This window comes from Orbicella franksi, chromosome 5, assembly GCF_964199315.1.
Source record: "Orbicella franksi chromosome 5, jaOrbFran1.1, whole genome shotgun sequence".
Lineage (NCBI taxonomy): Eukaryota > Metazoa > Cnidaria > Anthozoa > Scleractinia > Merulinidae > Orbicella > Orbicella franksi.
The window spans coordinates 11,157,401-11,179,560 of record NC_138149.1 but is presented as its reverse complement, the minus strand read 5'-3'; the positions used below and the strand labels follow the sequence as shown (position 1 = coordinate 11,179,560).

The 22,160-nt window shown below is 40.0% G+C and overlaps 2 protein-coding genes across 3 annotated transcripts in view; both read left to right on the top strand.

The window, feature by feature from the left end:
- The window catches only part of LOC145488723 (putative gamma-butyrobetaine dioxygenase), a 156,854-nt gene extending 148,413 nt beyond the window's left edge, over positions 1-8,441 (top strand). For both annotated transcript variants that reach the window (XM_081467646.1, XM_081467645.1), the window contains exons 8-15: positions 232-276; positions 430-554; positions 1,342-1,482; positions 1,676-1,736; positions 2,491-2,544; positions 3,112-3,180; positions 3,614-3,718; positions 4,762-8,441. In XM_081467646.1, the coding sequence (XP_081323772.1) occupies positions 232-276; positions 430-554; positions 1,342-1,482; positions 1,676-1,736; positions 2,491-2,544; positions 3,112-3,180; positions 3,614-3,718; positions 4,762-4,869 (708 nt within the window). In that variant the 3' untranslated portion in view covers positions 4,870-8,441. The remainder of the gene's footprint in view (positions 1-231; positions 277-429; positions 555-1,341; positions 1,483-1,675; positions 1,737-2,490; positions 2,545-3,111; positions 3,181-3,613; positions 3,719-4,761) is intronic.
- A 1,643-nt stretch (positions 8,442-10,084) lies between these two features.
- The window catches only part of LOC145488716 (protein white-like), a 19,986-nt gene continuing 7,910 nt past the window's right edge, over positions 10,085-22,160 (top strand). The window contains exons 1-13 of the mRNA XM_081467638.1: positions 10,085-10,649; positions 11,158-11,499; positions 13,372-13,420; positions 13,820-14,006; positions 15,025-15,096; positions 15,850-15,948; positions 16,678-16,844; positions 17,511-17,582; positions 18,017-18,119; positions 18,568-18,636; positions 19,432-19,472; positions 20,399-20,504; positions 21,187-21,318. Of these exons, the coding sequence (XP_081323764.1) occupies positions 10,577-10,649; positions 11,158-11,499; positions 13,372-13,420; positions 13,820-14,006; positions 15,025-15,096; positions 15,850-15,948; positions 16,678-16,844; positions 17,511-17,582; positions 18,017-18,119; positions 18,568-18,636; positions 19,432-19,472; positions 20,399-20,504; positions 21,187-21,318 (1,512 nt within the window). The 5' untranslated portion in view covers positions 10,085-10,576. The remainder of the gene's footprint in view (positions 10,650-11,157; positions 11,500-13,371; positions 13,421-13,819; positions 14,007-15,024; positions 15,097-15,849; positions 15,949-16,677; positions 16,845-17,510; positions 17,583-18,016; positions 18,120-18,567; positions 18,637-19,431; positions 19,473-20,398; positions 20,505-21,186; positions 21,319-22,160) is intronic.

The window sequence follows — 22,160 nt, the reverse complement described above, 5'->3', positions numbered from 1 at the left end:
TCCCTTCTGTGGGGGAGGTCTGGATGTTTTCTGGAACAGCACAATATGTTAAGAATTTATTAATAAAATTTATTGCTTGCCAAAGGTGGTAGGTTAGTTCCAGATGTCCAGACAAACAACATTGTACATTGTATACTAACTAATAGTTTAGACTACTCAGCGACAAAGTAACTTAGGAAAGGTCAGGCAAGTTTGCAGTCATGCCAACAATCTTTATCCCTTTGTTTTTAGGTTGCGAGGCTATTTGGACCTCTACTGGAAACCATTTATGGCAGAGTATGTATTTTCTCTTTGGTATTGCAAAGGACTCTGGAGAACGGTTCTTTTCATTAGTTCTTTCATATTGCCCTCAAGTGGTTTATTTTGTTATTTTCCTTTGTGTCAATTACATGTATATACATATATATAAGGTTTTTTGTCTTCTTGCAGTCTTTTGAGGTCAAGAGTGTCCCTAACCCTATCAATATTGCATACTCTAATGTGGCTCTTGGCCTTCACATGGACCTTATGTACTACGAGTCTCCCCCTGGGCTGCAGCTACTTCATTGCATAAGGTAAGGTGCAATGTAACCAATTGAAAGGCTCATCTATAAAGCGAATTTTTCTAAAAGAAACAGACAACATGTTCTTGGTGTTTCTATTAAGTTTTAGTAGAATTCTACTAGTACACTTGTCTAATGCATATGCAACAATCTGATTGGCTGAACTACTCGTATACTCTCAGCCATTAGTGCGCAGTAGCTGGAGGTCATAGGCGAAATAGTGACGTTTCCGCGAAGTAAGGAAAAACGTTTAGATACAAATCAGTCTGCGCAATTTTTCAAAAGCATCAAGTTAACTACAATGTACTAGAACAATTGAAAATGGTTAGCTGAAGAAAATTTCAGTAAGAATTCTACTCAAACAATTAGATTATTCGCTCTCGATTTCTATGAGGTGATAGCTGATTCGGCCTTTGGCCTTATCAACTATCACCTCATGGAAATCTCGAACTCATAATCAAATTGTTAAATAGAAACACTCTTCCCCCTGCTTGTACCTGCAGTTGAAACATTTGAGGGGTTACAAGCTTGAATGACACACCTTCAAATGATATTTAATGGCTGCAAAAAGAAACGGAGAAGTGGTCAGTTAAATAAACGGTAAACTGCCCTCAATTTTCTGATTTTCGTGGGAAAAGTTAATGGTGACGACGTTTTACTTGGCGAATTCATCCTGGGAATGACATCAGAAAGCTTCGAACATCTTCGAATTTAGGCGCATGTTTAAAAATCCTGGCATACCCCGGTTAAAATCGTTTTGAGTTTATATTATTACCATTTTCTTTTTTTTTTTGTGCAGGTACGATCCTGAGGTCGAAGGAGGAGAAAGCTTGTTTTTAGATTCTTTCCATGTTGCTGAGGAATTCAGAAAGCAGTTTCCTGAACAGTTTGAAAATCTTGTGCGAATACCAGGAACATTTCAAAAAATACACTTTGAAAGGTACACGTTTGTTTGCTTCTCTCTGATTTAAGATCCCATTTTCTGGGGTTGGCTGTATAATGTAATTTAATGTTCAGTGGCCCGAACCTGTTTTGTTGCACGTTGGTTCCATTGTCGAGCCACAGTTTTTGGGAGGAAATACTTGCCATGGCCGATTTCTCGTATGTTTTATTTGTTTCATTTTTTTCTCTAGGGATTATCCAGTCAAACTAGTGTACAAGAGGCCACACATTGTTCTTAACCCTGACAAAGAGGTGCGGTAGAATATATTTCTTTAGCTGCAGCCTAGCGAGCATTTTCATCTTAACCATGTCTTCACTGAGCTTAAAATTTAAAACCTCTTGCCCTCTTTCTTTCTTTTTCTCTACACTGAATGTTGTCGACGTTGATCCTGGCAGAATGAAGGACGTGTGTCACGTACATTGTGTGAACCTAGTAAATGGTCTAGCTCACCAAGAGTCGCTGTAGTAGATCATTGGTTACTGAGAGCGCCCAACCACTGGGTATCTGGAAGTTCATTAAATCGAGTCCCCTTCGGGGACGTGACATAACGAACATTTCATCTTTAATATTGGCGTAACTCACTTAATGTTATTGTTTCGTCCAATTAAAGGAGATACGTCACGGTTTGCACATCTCGTAAAGTTTAGCCTAAATTTTTTAAGTTCGTCGTTTGTAATCCGTGTCAATCTTCTCCATCCTTGATCATCCTTGTTCCTTTATAGTTTATTGGTATCTGTTTAAAAGTGCTTTTCTTTTGTAGTAAACTATTATTTTCAGGTTTCCCGTTCATTTTATCGGTAATTTATTAGGTGGCCGAAATAACTCAAAATAACGTAATTGAGCTACTCCCCTTTAAGGCAAATTATAGGGAAGATCAGAATGTCGAAGTGCTGATGTCGATGATATTATCTGAAGAGAGTCCTTCCCTGAGATAAGGTATGTGCCAACATATCTTTGCTTTGAATTGATTTAATTTACTTTTCCTCAAACTTTCTCTTCTTACAGATTGTGGCTGTTAATTGGTCGCCTGCTTTTGAAGGGACCCTTTCAGTACCAGAGGTACGAATGGCCATGTATATCTGCACCACACACAAGAGTTGAAAATTGACAGAAACAAGATTTTTTTCTAGCATATTGCAAAACAAACGGCACCACTCTCGCGTGCTGCTCGACAGCTCTAAAATTACGCATGGTCACATGCTAGGGTTTTATCTAGCTACCGACTCCGTTCGCACTACGGCCTTGCAGCACCAAATGGGTTACAACCCAGTTTTCTACCCTTACGTCCTAATTTTGCTGGTGTGATCTCGTTTCCGTGGGTGTTCCGAACAGGCTGCTGGGTAGAAGTTTGTTGCCTTGAATGTCGGGTTTTGTACAAGCTACGATGACTGCTACTAATAAAGGTTATCTAATCCGTAGCTAGCGCTCTATGTACATGTATATGTAGATACATGCATTTCTTTGAGATATGCTATTAAAATACGTAATAATTATTTTATGATTTTATTTAAAGTGAACGCACACTTTTTTCCCCAATCGTAATGCGTCTCAAACTTTAGATCCCTGCACTTGATTCTAGGGGTTGTAACTTTTTTACAGTATCTTGACCTAATAATTCTTTCACAGCAAGATGTTGAGCCATACTTTGAAGCATACAGGACATTTACGAAGCTCCTTGATGAATCGCCAATGCAGGTATCTATCCAGACCGTCTGTTTTCTAGGCACTCTCGCCTTCAGGTTGTGTTCACTTTTCAGGAGGTCATTTCAAGCCGCTAGCGCGGTTTTCATTTGAGTGTCGAAAAGTAATTGGTTTTGCACTTACTACGCTACACGATTGGCTCAGAAAACTCGCGCACTTTTTCGTCCAATCAGAAGTAAAACCAAAACCAATCGTGACTCGTTCGCGCTCGTTTTGCCGCGCTTTACGTCAGCTACATGTAATTTCTTCGAATTTTGATTGGTTCACTGTATTGTCTGAGTCCTTTGTGATTGGCTGCAGTGATTACTTTAGTTTAGGTTTTACGACACTCAATTGAAAACCGCTCTGTGAATGGCGTTAATTGACTTGAAACAAACTTTTTGGAAGCACTAAAGTGATCGTTTTCGCGTGGTTTTTATTTTATTAGAAATCGGTGAAAATGCAGCCCGGAGACCTAGTATGTTTTAATAACCGACGTGTGCTTCATGGAAGGAAAGCATTTACTTTAAATGGAGGAATGAGGTTTTTTAAGGTATGTATATTTCGTCTGGTGGAGGTGCGGTGTCCTCATGGTAAGAGCGCTCGATTCCGGATTGAGCGGTCCGGGTTCACTTGGGCTCGTCTGCAGAAGTAATCGCCTTTTTTTACCACATGTAGTCTGTGTTTTGTTGTCATTGAATACTCGAGGAAAACGACCGAGATTGATTCCCTGGGAAATAATAGACCGTATTCGTATTCTCGGTATCGGATTGGAACTAGCTTGAAATGGAGGCGGGGAAAATCATTAAAAAGAGATGAATGTCATTTGCATTTGAAAATACTTCCCGCGTTAGCCTCAGTTGCAAGTTAGATCCAGTCCAATACCGCGCGAGAATACGAATATACTGATAGCAGTCGCATCTGATGTGCTAAAAGATCAGTTATTACCCCGTTTCAGTGGTAAAACGAACATCACTGTATCTCGCGATTGACATACAGTTTCTCCTTCGAGTGAGAGACAATTATAACGTGAAATGTTTCCAATGTTTGAAGGGTAATAAACGCAGCAGTCCTCATTTGGCTCGAAAACTAATCACGGGTATCTTTCCTCAGACATTTTTGTTCCTCGAAGATCACGGTTTTATTCGAGCCTCGTTCTCGGACTGAGCTGTTGACCACGTGGAGCAGACAATGTCTGCTGACAAATGTTCATGGGTATTCTTTCCCCAAATGGCAGTTATTGCTTAGGCCTAGTTCATGCACTAGCGACATGACGACATAACGACATAAACATAATGACATGGGAAGGACGTTACGTCATTATTTATGCAGTGTGAACATTCTGACATAACATAATAGTAACATAACAGTATGAACAATAAGACAAGGAAAAAACTGATCTTTTCCTTATGCTTTTAAGTCGATGTTCACATTGTGACATAAGCTGTTATGTCGCTATGTCATTATGTCGTTTGTGCTAGTGTGAACCAGGCCTTTCATATATGTATACAAGAGGGTCAGACTTTGAATTATCTGTGTAACAGTTTCGAGCATTGGTTGTCCGTTTTGGAAAAAAAAAATTCCTTCTATTTCTAGGGTGCCTATGTGAACATCGACGAATTCAGGAATACATTTCAAGTGATGTCAGAGCTGGTTGGATCTGGAGAGCCCTGCAAGCGAATTGGGAATCATTGCTTCCTATAGGACATAATGTAGAGTAGCCTGTTTTGTTTCGAATCTGCTTCCTCGCTTCCATACAAAACCTTCTAATTTTTGCAATATTCAGATCTTCATTGAATCTCAACCTTGCGCGGCGTTGGTCTTAGACTTCATGTTCTGGCTATTTAAAATACACTTTTCCCAGTTCTGAATTTTATTTAACTGTAGGTAAAAGTTTAGAAATTATCTGTTACGTTACCAGTTGTTGCAAAAGCCTATTAAAACCAAGGTGATCACTCTGGCTAATCAAAAAGGACGCGGGCGATCCATTGAACCAATGAAATTTCCAAAATACATGTTGCCGACGCAAAACGCGGAAAAATTTGTTCGAGCGAACCACGATTGGTTTTTGTTTTACCTCTGATTGGGTAAAAAAGAGCGGAGTGCTGCGAGTTTTTTTAAGCCAGTCGCTTGGCTCAATAATGGAAAACCAAAGCAAATAAGAATTACCGGTTTTCATGTGACGTAAATGTATGGTCATGACAGTGAAATCTGTATTAAGCGGACCCGATATTAAGCGGACACCCTCCATTAAGTGGACACCAGCTTGAATCCCTAAATTTTCTTCCCACATTTACTGCAGAATAAACCTTCATTCAGCGGACACCTCTGTTAAGCGGACGCGGGCACCAATATTAAGCCAGCCTTCTGTTGCACTTCTAAACCCTCAGCTCAGACTTCTTTAACATTGTTTAGTGATGTCTTTTAAATCTAAGTAGATTATTCCAGATTGATGCATTGACTGACTGGACATTGTGCTATGAGCAGTCTTTCATCTTACACTGTGTTACAGTGTTACAAAAGGGTTAATAATTAACTATTATTGCACAATATATAAGAACCTGTTTAGAGCGGACGCTAGTGAGTGTCCCAAGGGTGTTCGCTTAATACAGGTTTCACTGTATTCCAAAATTAAAATTGCCTTTCCCTCTGAGGTTTTAGTTTTATCAGATTTAAGACCCTTTAATTAAGAACTTGACTATTTGCAACCTTTTAGCTCGAGAGTTCTTCGTTTTGTAAAAGGGCACGATCAGAAGTACCTGTATCAGGGCTTCGCCATCATGGTATATGAGCCATTATACCATGCTCTACGTGTAATTTTTTGGGGGGCAATTTTTATTTTATTTTAGTTTTCTATATTTTGGGGGCATTTTTAAGAAAACAATTATTCCACTCGCGCTTGTTGGATATGAGATGATTATAACCAAGGCGCCGACTTGGCTATATTCATCTCATACGCGCGCTCGTGGAATAATTGTTAAATATATTTTATTCTTATTTTGTGGCTTGCCTGCTATGTGTACTGGACATGGTAATGAGTATGTACTTATTTACTTACACGTCCTTGCCTTTTTTTTTCCTTAACTGTACGGGTTCTTTTGAAGCCTTCGCCTTGTAAGTCTAGAGTATTAAAACCATGGCGATAAAACTTCGACAACAACAGCAACAATCTAGAGCGGTTTTTAATTGAGTGTCGAAAGTAATCAGACAATTACTTTGGTTTTGGTTTTGGTTTTACTACAGTTTGAGATTGGCTGAGTAATCTATTTGATAAGTAAGTGGTTTGGTTTTGGTTTTACGACACTCAATTGAAAACCGCTCTAAAGGATTTTAAAATAGCACTTAAAGGATTATAGCACTATTATAGCATATTCAGGAGAGAAAGCAGATATCGTAAATCATTTGCCTGATCGGTCTATTCAATATGGACGCGCTTTTGGAAGAGGACCCTTATTGGGACTGAGGGGTGCTCATGAAGCAAACAGCATTCAGTGGGGAGCTTTTGTAAAAGGATGCTAGTTGGAAGAAAGGCGCCAAATCGAATCATTACGGCAGCTTCCTTATCCTTCTCATACTCATTAATAATTCGCTGCGTTTAAATAAAAGAAATCAGACCGTGACGGTGTTTACATATCTGATCTATGTAATTTCTCTGTTTTCCCCTTAGTTTTGGCTTCAGTTGATCGAGAAGATATCTCGAACACTCAAGACAGTGTTTGACAACATTTCCAAACACCTCGAGGTTCGTTAAACCTACTCCGCTACGCGTCGTAATTGCTACTCTTTTCTCGTTGTTTCGAAGTGCGGTCAAACACGATCTTATGTGTTTGATATATTACTTCCTCCGTCTCTTGGTTACACCGAGTGCAGTCTTTTATCGACACTATTTCATTTCGAAGATCTTCATGTAAATGGTTGTGCTGACTTATATTCGTTTGATTGGGTAAATTCGATTTTCAGAACAATACCTCTGTGACTAAGGCTGCGTCCACACAAAGCCGGAGAAATTTGAAAACGCAGCTTTATTTCCACGGTTAGGCCTATCGTCCACACTAATTCGTCACGAAAATGGAGCTTTCCGAAAACCCTCTATAAACCGGAGGAATTTGAAAACGCCGGCTTTTCCTTTTTGTGAGGACGGAAAGCATTTTGAAAACGGAGCTTTCCGAAAACACTCTATTAACCGGAGGAATTTAAAAACGCCGGCTTTTCGTTTTCGTGAGGACGGAAAGTATTTTGAAAAAACGGAGCTTTTCGAAAACGATGTAGTCACGATTATCACCTGATTTCCCGAGGTTTCCTCAAACACAAATCCAAAATAACGGGTGACTGATACGTTTTTAAATTCCTCCGGCATAGTGTGGACGGAATTCGAGAACATTTGATACGTTTTGAGAGTGAAACTTCTGTTTTCAAATTCCTCCGTTCAGGGCCGTAGCTAGTAACAGATAAACCGAGGCACTTGCCTCAGTCATTTTTTTCGTTTTTGTTGTTTATAGTCATCAAGAACACTCTAAATTCCCAGGAAGAGAATTAATCCATGGACATTGCCTCATCAGTCACAACTCATTTCTTGGACACTGCCTCTGTCATAATTTGTTTCTGGCTACGGCCCTGCGGCGGCGTAGTGTGGACGGGGGCTGACATTTCTGGAAATGATAATCCCAGGGGGGGAATGAGCCCTTTGTGTCTTCAATGACGTGTAGTCCTGAGATACATAAAACAAGAAAAGAAGTGCAACTTGCTATGTACATAAGGAAGCACAACCTGTAAGTTGCAAGAAAGAAATTAAAACAACCTGTAAGTTGCAAGAAAGAAATCAAAACTCGTTACACTTTATTGTTAATCCAAATGGACTCCAGGGGATCGAAATGATTTGCCCCTTGAAAGAGTCTCTTAAATCAGGATTTTCTCCAATCTAATTCGCGGGTCGCAGGTCCCCGGTAGCGGAATAGGGTAAGACAGCTTAGGGTATCAAAGATGTTCACAGCCCTCTATTTTCTCGTATATTATTCGATCGTTGAATGCGTGGAGAGAATTGCAAGAGAACTGTACGTCAGCGCAAAACGGGAGACATAACAGGGCAGGGCGTGTGGACCGAGATCTTCGTTTGGCCCGCTTCGCTCACCTTTTCGGCCCCTCTACCCTCTCGTGCTTCGCGCTCGCTTTGCTCGCTTTTTCTTTGGCATGCGCCGAAAAATAGAGAGGCTGTAAAACACACTAGGGGTATCACATTGACTTCAACTTATCAAAATCAAATCAAATCAAATCGGAAATAAAAGTGAGGGTTAATGCCTGACCAGGATCAACGTTAATTAGCTTCGTGTTGCTTGGCCGTCACGCAGGTTTTATCAACGCACCAAACTTAGCTGAGCCAAGATTAGACGTTAATCCAAGTTTGAGTCCCGATTTTCTTATTTGATTATTTTTCCCTCAGCGTTTTAAACTGAAGCTCTCTGAAATAATTTCTAATTTCAACGCGGTACCTTAGTCTGCTTGGTACTAGATGTATTTTTTACTTCTTGTAGGGCGTGCGAAACAGCCTCGCTTGTCAAATGTTTTAGTCTTGGCTTCGCACGCTCTAGAACCATATAATAGCGTGTGTTAAGGTACCATGGCAACAATAATCCAAACAACTTGACTGAAGGTCTATGGGCGGCCAGCAAAGAAACACTTTCGATCGACTAGTTTCATAACTACTTAAATCAAAGTTAACATAGTATTGGCTACGCAACATCATAATACATTATTTTGGCGAGTTTGACCAAGAAACAGTGGTCTAAAATGATAAAACGCGACTGCCTAATTTTAGCGCGCACTTTGATCCTCTCTAAAAGAGCATGCGCGACTGAAACACGAGAAAGAAAAACAAGGAAGCCATTTGGCTAGTTGACTCACCTTCCCTGTGGGCATTTCCTGAAGCAGGCATAATTTTAAACAAAGTTACGATTATAATTTCAGAGATCCAATACGGTTTCATGTTTTTGTAAGAACATTTTTGTTGTGATAAACACGACAAAGCGAAGCCCATTTCATTTCGCAGAGCAAAGTAGAAAAGTTTACGTCATAGAGACAACTTGGCGGCTCGAATATATCTCTGCGCGCGTGCGCTCTAACCACTGAGCTCTGATCTGATAACAACATGAAGACTTAAATCTTTGTTTTACTTAAATCTTTACTTTTACTTTTTAGTGTTTCTACTCTTTTTTTAGCGAACCCGGCTAAAGGACACCAATCTTGGCGTTGCCGCGTAACGCTTTCAAAACTCGCCTAAATTAAATGATACAGTGCCAACGCAGTTCAAACACAAAGAAGAGCCATATTAGTAACGCAAATTCATTGTCGTTGAATGCTTTGATTTTGAAAAATTTCATGCCTGAGACACATGTAGATCGAAAACACCAACACAACAGCCCAATGTTTTTCCATCGTATTTTGTTTTCATTATTTCTTCGCCTGCCAGCGGCATCGCAAGCTGGACACGCCAAATGATACTAAAATCCTCGGTTCATGCATGTTCCAACATGTTCACATATATACTCGGCTTCCATTGTAAGTTTAGTATATTTAAATTGAATTGTTGAAATGCCTCTTAAATTTTTTTATGATACGCCGCAACAAATACGATTAGCTAAGGCTCGTTCAACTACAAAAGAAGGAAGGCCAAAGGGTTCTAAAAGCAGAGAAACAAAGCAAAAGAAGCAAACGAACAACTTCAAAGAAACAGAAATTGACAGGGGAGATCAATGAAGTTATCTCTTAATAAAAGTAACCTTACTGACAGTGCAGGTCATTCGGGATAATTGCCGGTCGTTACAGCAATATGATTGGTTGAAATTAGTAGTTGCATGGCTGAAGCCTGAGCTTGGAAACTGTAATTTTTTGCTGCGTAATAAACTGAATAATTATGTCAGGGGGGGGCGGGGAGGGGCGAAGAGGCTGAGGGACGGTGAACACGGAAATGGGTAGTTACAACAGAAGATCGAATTACTTACCTTGATCATCTCTTGGTAGTCATGATCAGAGCAGACAATAACACAGCTTAATGCCTGAAAAGTATGGCAGGTCACAGCCCAATAAGATACCCCATACCCCTGCTCCCTCGCTTCCCCCGACCCACCGCTCAAGATGGTGCCTTATACCCCAGCTGCCCCGCGTTCCCCACCCCCCGCACAACCTCCACTCTGCATAACCGTCCGTGCGGAAAGCGTGTCACTGAAATTAGCTGAATTAGCAACGCTATTTGAATCCTGGAGCTGCGGATTGCTCGCATTGTTTCTGGTTAGTTTCTACGCAAATCTTTCTAAATTGCAGGTGTTAGAAAACCTCATGGAAAACACCCTAACTATACCTGTTCGGACAGTATGCAAATTTAATTGAGAGCTTCTTTCATTATCTCCAATCTTCAAACATGGCCGACAATCCTGGCGTAGAGATGTGGACAATTGTTGACGTAAACGATGCGCCTGAAAAAAATGGCTCCGGTAAGGATTGTGGAATTTAAGCTTATCAAGTTACTTACAATAAGCCGTAAAACGCAAAGGGCCGAAATTTCTTTTGTATGTCGTTGCAACCTCAAAGCAATATCGATCACTAAACCCTGGGCTTAATTTGAATAGGCGACAAACAATATAAGCTTATAAACTAAGAAGCCTGAAGTGGGAGCAGGGGCTTTGATTCGTTTTCAGTTACCATATGGACAGATAAGGGTTGCATGTGTCTTTCGTTCTTCTTTGAAGCTTTTTGTGCTAAAAATTCTGGTTTCGAGTACGAAGATAAGGTTTGGAAAGGGTTATGTAATGCAGGGAAATGTTTTCATGATTTGCGCTCGTTTTTGTGCGGCAAAAGCTTTCAATATGCACCTGCACCTGTCGTGTAAACGTGTATTGGATCAGATCACGTCAAGTTAATGTTTAACCTAATCTAATGTTTGTGCTCTTGCCTCTATGCGTGACACGTCCCGTCTTTATTCAAATAAAATATCTTGTGCAGCGAACCAGAGCAACGACGCGGAGCTTGAAGCTAAGAAGATGGAGGAGGCCGGCAGTCCAACGCTGATAAACCATGAAGAAACCCAGGAGAGCCTCGATACGATTTCAGTTACTCCAGGAGATACTGGTGGTGGAAACAGCCTGGTTTTTAGCACGAAATACGAAGATCCCGCCACAAATGTGATTGCCAACGTGACAAGCGTGGGGGACTTGAGAGAGAAGGTCACTCTTTCGTGGAAGAACATCAATGTTTTCGTGCCTCAGGCCAGAGCTTCGATCTGCCGGCGATTGTGCTGTGGTGAAAAAGATGACGAACCGAAAATCAAGCAGATCTTATTTGATGGTAATGCAAGCTAAGTTCTATTATATAATTGTTATTTTCACTCCGATCCTCTAAAAGTTGACCTGAATTTCATGTAATGAAAGTTCGTAACAGCTAGTCTAAACTTAACTTTATCCTTACACTGTGTTTAATTTTTCAAATTGAAATCGGTCGCAGGTTTATTAATTTTATGGTACTTAACACAAGCTTATATCTGTTCGTCTAAGAGGTTTTCAACGCGTTGCGTGCATCCAATCAACGTCCATTTGTTTTCTGCCATTCAACAATCGAATTGCCATGTCTTAATCAAATATATATTTTTTCCCCGGCTTTTTGGTTTCTCCGATTGCACTCTCGCTGTACTCGAGGGAGATTAATAAGCGAAGGATAACGGAAGACTTGTGGCAAGTCTGCATGTCTTGCTCTAGTTTAGCGTGTAGTTACATGATGACTGCGCGTTACTTTAGTTTGCTACGATAATTACGTAATAAGCAGATAATGGAGTAAAGCGCTCAATGTACCGGTAATATCTGAGGATAGGGGAGCCCCGGCAGCCCAAGGGACTGCCAAGCAGATCCCCATACCCATATAGGAAAGAAAAGGAAACCCATGAATTGATTTTTTGATAGTTATTATGGCTAGCTGTATTGCTTGTGGGCGTGTGCGCACCACGACGATGACGACAGAGTCACACAAGATGGCGGCCATACTCCATACTCCATACTCCATACTCCAGAAACATACAGCCTTGATTTATAGCCTCTTTCTTTGATATTGGACATCCATGTTATAGTCAACTGACACCTGTCAAAACAAGGCATCTGCTGACCAGTATCACCTGACCATTTTGCAGGCTCAAGTTTTGTGGTCACTTGTTTTTTTAAAGTTGACTGCTGACCAAGTGCTGGTTTTCTATTGGATTGCAGGCTCATGTCAGATTAACTTGTTATAAACGGGGCTGGGTTGTTCGGAAGTGAATTAACGCTAACCCAGGATTAAAGCTAACAGAAGTGTAAATAGTTCTTCTATACAAATGTTTTTCACTGCTTTTGTTTTGTGTATTTTGAGATTATTCAAACTCAAAACAGAAGGCCAAACAATATACAGAAAACCTCACTGTAAAGTTACAAAATTCATTTCAAAGTTTTCGCTTTACCTGGGTTATCTTAATGTAATCAGGCTTTGAACAACCCGGCCCAGCCCAGCCCAGGAGCTCTGCTTTTAGGCTTGGCTAAATCTATATATTATAAATATTGGATGATGTCTATGGTGAGCTTTGATTATTCACACTTGTAATAACTCAAGTAGGCTTAATGAGCAATCAGCAAATTTGCAATATAAATCCATGTCAGATATTGCACAGTGTGTTATAAAATGAGTATAACTTAATTCATAGCAACGGTTGAGCAGCAGAGGTACAGAGGGATTTTAATTTTAGATCTTGGGTTGTGTCAAATAATTATGTTTGGCCTTGATTTCAAAAGCATGCAGTAACTGACAAGTGTGAATAATTTACTATATTTAATTATGACCCACTTTGGTCATACATGTATTCCGGCATTTGACCAAGTTAGCAGCTGGTTTTCAGTCAGTCATGACCTTAATCTTGATGTATTATTTTAATGATCGGCAAACAATTGGCAGATTGCCTTTGCTGGAAAATGCAATAATATTATCTGTTAATTAAAAGTTCACTGCAATTTCAAACTTCCAGTTCAGTCCATTTTACCTTCTTGGTCACAGGATGTAGTGATTTGAGAACCTGTGTGTGAATGATATTTTTGAAGTAGAAGAAAAATCCAGGTATAAATTAAGGCTTGAAAATAATAATGAGCTTTTTTTGCTAGTAGTTTGGCTGAAACATATAATTATTTTTTATTTTACCTTTATCAGTTAGTGGAAAAATTGAGGCTGGATCATTGTTGGCTGTCATGGGGTCAAGGTACAAAATATACTGTTACAAAATAAATAATTATCAATATCTGTATGTCCTTTGGAATAATTCCTAAGCTTAGTATAATCCATTAATTTCATAAATATTATTAAACAACAACAACAAATTTTATGCCGTTCAGAGATATCTATTCCCACTGTGCCTCTCTCCACCCAGGTCACATTAATTATATATTAAATGGGTACCAGTAAATTTTGAATGCTGGGGGTAACCCTGTGATGGACTTGCATCCCATCCAGGTGGGACCCTAGTTACTTTATGCTATAGTAAACAGAGCCATGTACTCGGGCCTCGTAGGCCACCAGGCTCACCAGGCTCACCTGAAATAGGATGACGCTACGGTCAGGAGGCAGGCACTGAGTAATGTTTTTTTTCTCTTTGGTGTAGTGGAGCAGGTAAATCTACCCTTATGAATGTGTTAGCACATCGTAACATTGCCCAGGTGCAAGTGACTGGAACAGTGGCAGTGAATGGGCAACCCACTGGCATTGACATCAATGCATTGTCAGCATATATCCAACAAGAAGACTTGTTCATTGGATCACTGACAGTTCGGGAGCATCTGACATTTCAGGTATTTCCCTCCTCTGATAGCAATAGTTATAGAGGTATCTAGTGAACCCTGTAAACCCTCTATATATAGTACATAGTCAACATGAAAATTCTAAATAGTGATATTCATTCTCTAATGGTTCCAGTCGGGAGTCAGAGAGGTACATGTAACAACCAAATCAACTTGGCAGCAATTTTTCTGATTACTGTTGTTATTTGATGTAATAATACATGAGTTATTTCAAAATGTAATGTATGTACAGAAGTTGAATTGGGAATTCATGAAATTTATGTGAAAGATTATTCAGCGCATCAGAACAAGCATGTTCAAAACACAAAAATGGCAAAATGGCACTTAACAATGTAGGATACGGTTGACCCAATGCATGCAATTTTTGAGAGCTGACCACCTTCAATTCAGAGATATCAAGGTTACAAATGTAACTTGAGGGCTATTTAAGCTAACCATAAATAGTGCTAGGCTATTAGGCTAGCCATGGGAGGCGCGGTGGCCTCATGGTTAGTGCGCTCGTCTCCGGATTGAGCGGTCCGGGTTTGAGCCCTGGCCGGGGACATTGTGTTGTGTTCTTGGGCAAGACACTTTACTCTCACAGTGCCTCTCTTCACCCAGGTGTATAAATGGGTACTGGCAAACTTAATGCTGGGGGTACCCCTGTGATGGACTAGGATCCCATCCAGGGGGGAGTAGAAATACTCCTAGTCACTTCATGCTACAGAAACTGGGATAAGCTCCAGCCTGGTGGGCCACTTGGCTCGTATGCAGACTTTACCTTACCTTTACCTATTGGGTTAGCTGGTATTTTTTCTTACCCTGCCGACTTTTCTTCCATCTACGATTTTTTTTTTACCCAAAATAGGGGGGGGGGGCACGGGCGGGGTGGCAGGCATGGGATCCAGGACTACAGTCAAATCTTACATTGAACTGCATGTTAAGATAAATCTTGCAATGATATTATATTATTATTATTATTATTATTATTATTATTATTATTATTACTATTATTATTATTATTTTGTAGGCTGCTCTTCGTATGGATAAACACACTCCTAAGGAACGGCGGAATGAACGAATTGAGGAGGTCATATTGGAGGTAGGAGTGTAATATTATTATATAATTATAATAGTAATTAATATATTTTTAGAAATGATTACACCTGAAGCTGGCAGTGCATGTATTTACAAGTAATATTCTTTTAATTCATAAATTTAATATATAAATGTTACAGCCTATTTGTTATGCATGTGGATAATATAGGCTTATAAATTAATATAATTTGTATTGCACATATGCAGAGTGGACAAGTTGCACACTTCATGATGTTTTGGGATTGATAATACAGAGTTGGTTTAGCTTTTCAGTCCCACGTTCTGTACTTTTTATATTTGACAATTGACCAGATATAACAAATTTAATAGTCAACAGCCAGACCTATTGTGATGGACACTTCCGGGATCTCTCTCTGCTCTATGTTGTACATTTTGCCACTGCAATGATTTGAATTATTACTCCCTACCTCCAGAAAGTGTCACGCCCTTTCTAATAACCTCCCGCTGCCTTTGACGAATGTGTTTCTTGTCGACAAGTGGCCCTGCCCCTATTCTGTTTCTTGCTATCTTATCTGTCTTGAGTACGTCTTCCTCACTGAACTGATCACATTGCATTATTCCTGCATCATAAAAGATGCAGTCAGACCTTTGAAGTGTCTTGAAATGTTATTGTCTCTCTCTCATTTTACATGTTGGATGTTCCTACTTGATTGTAAACGTATGTACTGTATCAAAAAATATCCCATGAAAATTTCAGAAAGATTTATTTGACCATTTTTTCATTAACTACATGTAGCTTGGATTAAAGAAGTGTGCCGACACAGTCATTGGTATACCAGGTAGACTGCGAGGAATTTCTGGTGGAGAAAAGAAACGATTAGCATTTGCTTCAGAGGTAATTTGTGTATGCTAACTGTAAAGTTTATCTAATACAGTCAAACCTCTGTAATATGGGGATTCCCTGCAGGCAGACACCTCTTGAAAACAGGTATTTGGTACAAACACTACAATGTTTGCAGTTGTGACTTCCCATAACCTCCAAAAAGGGTCAAAGGATGATCTGGCATGCAAGACTTGATACCTTTCAATGAGGAAGACTGAGGTACAAGAGGTGAAGAGGTGACAGGTGAAGTGCAGGGGAGCCAATGATTATATATTATGCCCAGACCACCAATGAACATGCAAGTAAGGTGACAGAGGTGGATATGGGTAGGGCAAGTGCTATGAATGGACAACAGTGGCCTCCCAGTAGGGACATGGCACCTGAAGGGAGTGAGACACAACAGCTAGGCGGGCCCAAGGAAACAAGGAGAAGAGCAATGGAGAGAGAACATAATAGGATGATGGGTTTAAACTCTTGAGCAGGGGCAGGACTGAAGGTACAGTAGCCGACAGGGTGGCTCGGAGGAGCACAATTTCCCGCCCTGTTCTCCACATGAAGACAAGAAAATTAAAGGGTGATGATGACATAGACCAATACCTCTCCTAAATTGACTCTTTTTTTTTCTTTTCCCAAGGGGATCCCCTCACAGGATTTTTGACTTTACCTTCAAAGCAAGTTCACATTTATAAAAATACATTAATTAATCACTGATTTGCAGAAATATGTTCTTCAAATTTCCAGGTACTAACCAATCCTCCATTACTGTTTGCTGACGAACCAACATCTGGTCTTGATGCATTCATGGCTCAGAGTTTGATAGCTTCACTTCAGCGTCTTGCAGCCAGTGGTCGAACCATCATGTGCACTATACATCAACCCTCGTCTGAAGTTTATGCCATGTTTGACAGGTAAAGTCTACAAAATAAAACCGCCATCAGTTCTTTTGTCTTATGTTCAGGTGTGTTTTCTCTAAATTGTGTGCAGGCCATTACCAAGCACTTTTCCTTTAGTATCATTCTTATACATGTAGTTACCGGATCAGTAAAGGAAAAAGTCAAGAGGGAAATCCAGGTTGGGTGGGCACTTCCATATAAAAGGGACAGGGGTGTTCATCATACCTTTTAGGGGTTAAAAAGCACATTTGGTACCTCTTACTCCTCTGTACCTCTTTTTGGTAGCCTCAAAAGGTCCACACTGGGAGCTTTTGTGGTACCTTTTAGGGTAGTGAGCAGAAAAAAATATGACAGGACATAATGTGTTGTTTTAGAACTGGTACATCTTAGGGGTGAAAAAAAAAAAACAGGGTCTTGGTAAAACTTACATTTAAGGGTTCTTTTCAAAATTTCCGACAAGCACCCCTGTCCTTTGTATATATGGGAATCCCCCCTTCCCGCTGGGAAGGAAATCCAGTTGTCTTAAATTACGTACCATCCAACTCTCAAAAATAGCATTTATTTAAGCCAGGGAAATGCATGGTACTCGGTAGAAAGATTGTATGTAGATTGTATGTACAGTTACATTTGTAATTACAAAATGGTGTTTAAGTTGATTTCATTCTGACTGTTTTTTTTCAGTATTTTACTGTTAGCTGAAGGAAGGACAGCATACATGGGTTCAACAGCTGAAGCCTTATCATACTTTAGGAGGTACTGTACATGTTTACCCTACATTTGATTACACTTTAAACACAGCCCATGCGTGAGGCTGCAGAGCAAGAATCTGAGAAAATGTTGACTGGGCTGTAGGCATTGGGCCAATGGGCCACAGTGCAAATATGAAATGTTGCATGTCTGATGAAAGTACGTTGCAATACTGTTTAGAGTAGTTTGCATATTGGTCAGTTAAGACAACAACCTCATCTTTAAAATGCATGTGTCATCTGTCTTGGCTTGGAGACTTTTAGCCAGCCAGGATTTGACATAAAGTGGCCAGTCTGTCCAAAATGTGTTATGGGATTGCCTCAAGCCAGTAATAATCTATAGCGTTCAGCCGTATGACCATTCATCCATAATTTTAATTTTGTGTATGCATCCACATGTACAGTGTACCGCAAGTTTGTTATTTTAACTTTATGTTGCAGCCTTGGGTATCCTTGCCCCATGAACTTTAACCCTGCAGATTATTTTGTTCATACGTTAGCCATTGTACCTGGAGATGAGGAAAACTGCAAGGACAGAGTAAAGGTACATGGAGCTCAGAGCTACTAGGCAGATTAACTATGTCCACTTACTGCACTATACATGTAGTCACTCAGGTCAACTGTCCCACACTATTACTTGTAACTAGAACTTCTCTCAGTTTCGATTAGCATTTTGTGGCTAGTGGTACTGCTGCTCCACTCTAGCTGGGTTGTTATAGTCCATTGCAGGTTACCCAAAGTGTTTTTGAGGTTGCTATGGCTAATGGAGAGTGAGATAGATATGCATGAAGTGCTACTCATAATATAATAAGAACACAATGTAGTGAAAATGATCAGTCAGTCAATTGATCAAAGAATTGATCAGTCAGTCAGTCAGTCAGTCAATGGATTAAAAAATTGATCTGGCAGGCAGGCAATCTGAATTTTCATTACAGACTGTCATTGTTGTCATTAAAATTAACTTTTTTTTTAACTATGTTTGCTACCTATAGGAAATCTGTGATGTGTACAGTGAACGAGTAGCAGAAGAAGCCAAGGAAGAAAATGGATACAACAGACAGGTTGGGTAAAGCTTTACTTTTAATTGCGTGGCTATGTACATGTATGTGATACAGCTGGGTACCTTACAAGTCAGTTTTACTTCAATTTGCCCAACAGTAAGGTATCTAATAAAATACGAAAAAAACAAAGAAAAAAGAAAAAAAGGACTTAAAAATGCAGCTACAGGTGTACATTGTATATTTCACGACCTTTGGGTACTCACAGTCTTACTTTCCACCCAGTAGGTGTGTAATATACATGTACACATAATGTGTACCAATGAATACAGTCGGACCTCCATTGACAGCCACCTAGAGCTCTACAACGGCCACTTTTTATGTCCTGGTGGACAGTCCATGCATTTACTCTTATTTTAACCTTGCTACAATGGCCACATCACCACAATGGCAACGGCCACTAAAACACTCCCCATCTGCTAAAATAACCTTTCGACAGTGGTCAGTTAATCAACGACGGACGAATGGAGCAATTACAAAACCCAATTTCTTTTTTTGTAAAAGGTCACAAAATGTGATCAGTACTGTGCATGGTTCAGGTCTCTGTTTCTGTTTTATTGATATATTTTGATTGTGTTACATATATGCTGCAAGCATTTTTTTTTAACAACAAAAATTTTGCAGGTCCCCAAAAAATGACAGGTGTCATTTTACACCCCTACCTCCCCATGACAGGCTTATCTTTACAGCTGTACATTCTTATTTTGGTTCTGTTGTCATGTTTACAGTTTGATTTACATCTATGAATCAATCCTTAACCTCACTGAGTTTAACATTGGTATTTGCTTTTCATTTCAGGATTCCTTCAAAGCAGATGTTTACTTTAAGAGACATTCACCGTAAGAAACTGATCTGTGGTTTTAGGGTTAATTAATTGATGATTTATGCACTAAGTTTTCCACTATTGTTGTCCCTGTGATGTGGGATGCCTTCCTGGGTGTCAAACAAAGATCCTCATCCCCTATACACATACATGGTTCATGTGCACACATACCTCTTACTAACTGAAGATTTTTCCATTAAACCCCCCAAGATTTTTTTTTCCCTTTGATTTTGGGTAGAAATCAAAGGGGAAGAGCAGTGATCTGTATCTTACAGCAAAGACCATGAAGATGAGGCTAGTAATATAAGATATCTATTGAAGTGTATATCTTTGCTGTGTGTCTGACGGGTTCCGTGTCTGGGACAGGTGTTTGTCTACAGAAAGAGAAGAAGGAGCAGGGGTGGTGATACTAATCCATTTTACACCTGCTATGCAGGCCACGCGCACTAAAATATGGCCCACTAAATTGACCACAGTGCATGTGGTAAACTAACCGGGCAATATTGAAAGTGAATACTTTTGCGTGATATTTACCATGTATGAACATCAAACATCATCAACTTTTGATAAGTGACGAAACATTTTGGCGACCAAACCTAGCTTCAAACGTCAGTGGGATATACCCCAAGCCTGCATTGCAGGGGTAAACGGAGAAGGGATACATGCAGGGGTGGTGATACTAATCCATTTTACACCTGCTATGCAGGCCATGCACACTAGAATATGGTCCAGTAAATTGACCAATCACAGGGCATGTTGAAAGCTAACCTGGAGATAGTTTAAATATAGACTATGGAGAAGAGATTAAGGCTGAGCTATCAGCCACAGTCCTGAAGTTGATCTCTGCAGTTGAGATAATGTTTAAATAATGTTTGGCCAATTTGTTTAATACACTGGGTATCTTGAGCTCCAAGGCAAATAGTGCTATATTTTTACATGTAGGTACAAGGCATCATGGTGTCGGCAGCTTGGTGCAGTGCTGTGGCGATCGTGGATCACTAACAATAGAGACGTCATCATCTTCAGGATAAGGATTTTCCAGGCCATTGTGAGTTTTGAAGCAAGCTAGCTAAACAGTCTCTATCATCGTATTGGATCACTTTTGAATAAAAAAGAAAACGCTTACATATTATTTGAGAAACAAACTACTTTTGGTAACTCTACCTCAACTTTTAAGACTGTGGATGTAGTGTATGAAAAGTGCAAATTGCAGGAAAAATTGTTATGTGTGCTTTCAGCTGATTGTCGCAAAAATTAATTTGCATGCAATGATTGTTTGGATAATAGCAGCCAAATACGCTGTGCACAGCAGTCCCATGAATCACACAATTTATAACTCTGTCGGCTGAACAGTTCTAACACTGCGTACATGTAGAGTGACCAGATGTAAGGGACCCCAAAATTTGTGAGATCTAAAGTGATGTTCACATTGTGAAAATGTTTTGTACATGTGTGCAGGGGCGCATCTAGGGGAGGGTGCAGGGGGTGTGCACCCCTCACACCCCCTTCCCCCCCCCCCTCCCCCGCGTGACATGAGATGACATACGGCTTTCTAATATAACTGGTATTCTGCCAAAAAAACCAAATGTGGTTTATTGGCGTTAAAGTAAAACACTCCCAAGAAGAAAAATGCTGATCCGCCCCTGTGTACATCTACATCTATTTTCAGAATCATAAAAGAAACACTATTGACTACAGTGTTAAGCTGATCATTATTTTTTAAATGATAGATCACTGGATTGATTGCGGGACTAATCTACTTACAAATACCTTACGACCAGGACGGCATCCAGAACATATCTGGTGTTTATTTCTTTCTTGTGACATCCTCTTCATTTTCCAGCCTTCAAGGGGTCATCTTTGTAAGTATTAGAGTGTGGATGAGAATAAAGCTCGGCTTCGTTGTACACATTGAGCACTTAATGGCTGGCCCCAGCGAAAACAGTGAGTTTTGTTTCCCGAGACCTTCAAACAAAACTCACTTTTTCCCGTGGGGCCAGTCATTAAGTGTTTTGTTATACCTCCCAACTCAAAACTAGAACAAATTGCAAAAAAATATATATTCAATAGACCACTTTCAATGTATTAAAATTCAGCTTTGCAGCGAGGCCTAGAGGACACAAACAAAGGAAATTGAATGACCATGCATATATGTTTATCCAGTTCTCTTGTTTGTGTCCTCTAGGCCTCACTATATCGTGAGTGGCCTATTGCTTGACGCCGGCTGACACACAAATTTGCCGCGGTTTCAAGGTGCAGGACCTGTTCGCATGCAAGTCGACAGTTCAAGTAGTTGTTTCCCAAGGGTGTTAGTGGGTTTTTGATCCATGACACGTGACACGTTGTCCTCCAATCGGAAAACATATTTGAGTTGGGAGGTTCATGTGTAACAAAGAAGAATCTTTGTTTACTGTCTTAGCCTCTTTAGCAGCAAATCAAAATTTTGCGAAGAATGTATGTATGAGCTCAATCAGTACTTTTGCCACCCAAAAAGTCTTGAAAGCAAATTTCTCCTTGAATATTACTCCCAAAAGGCCAAAACGTTCAAAAGATAGGCCTGGCCAAAAGTTTTACAGGCTCTCTAAATGTTAGTCGACTTGTATCTAGCAGGATACCTTCTCTGTGCAAACTCGTTTGTTAATAAGAAATAAAGTTTAATCTATGACGTCAGCAACGGTCGCTCTATAAATAAAGCTTAACCAGA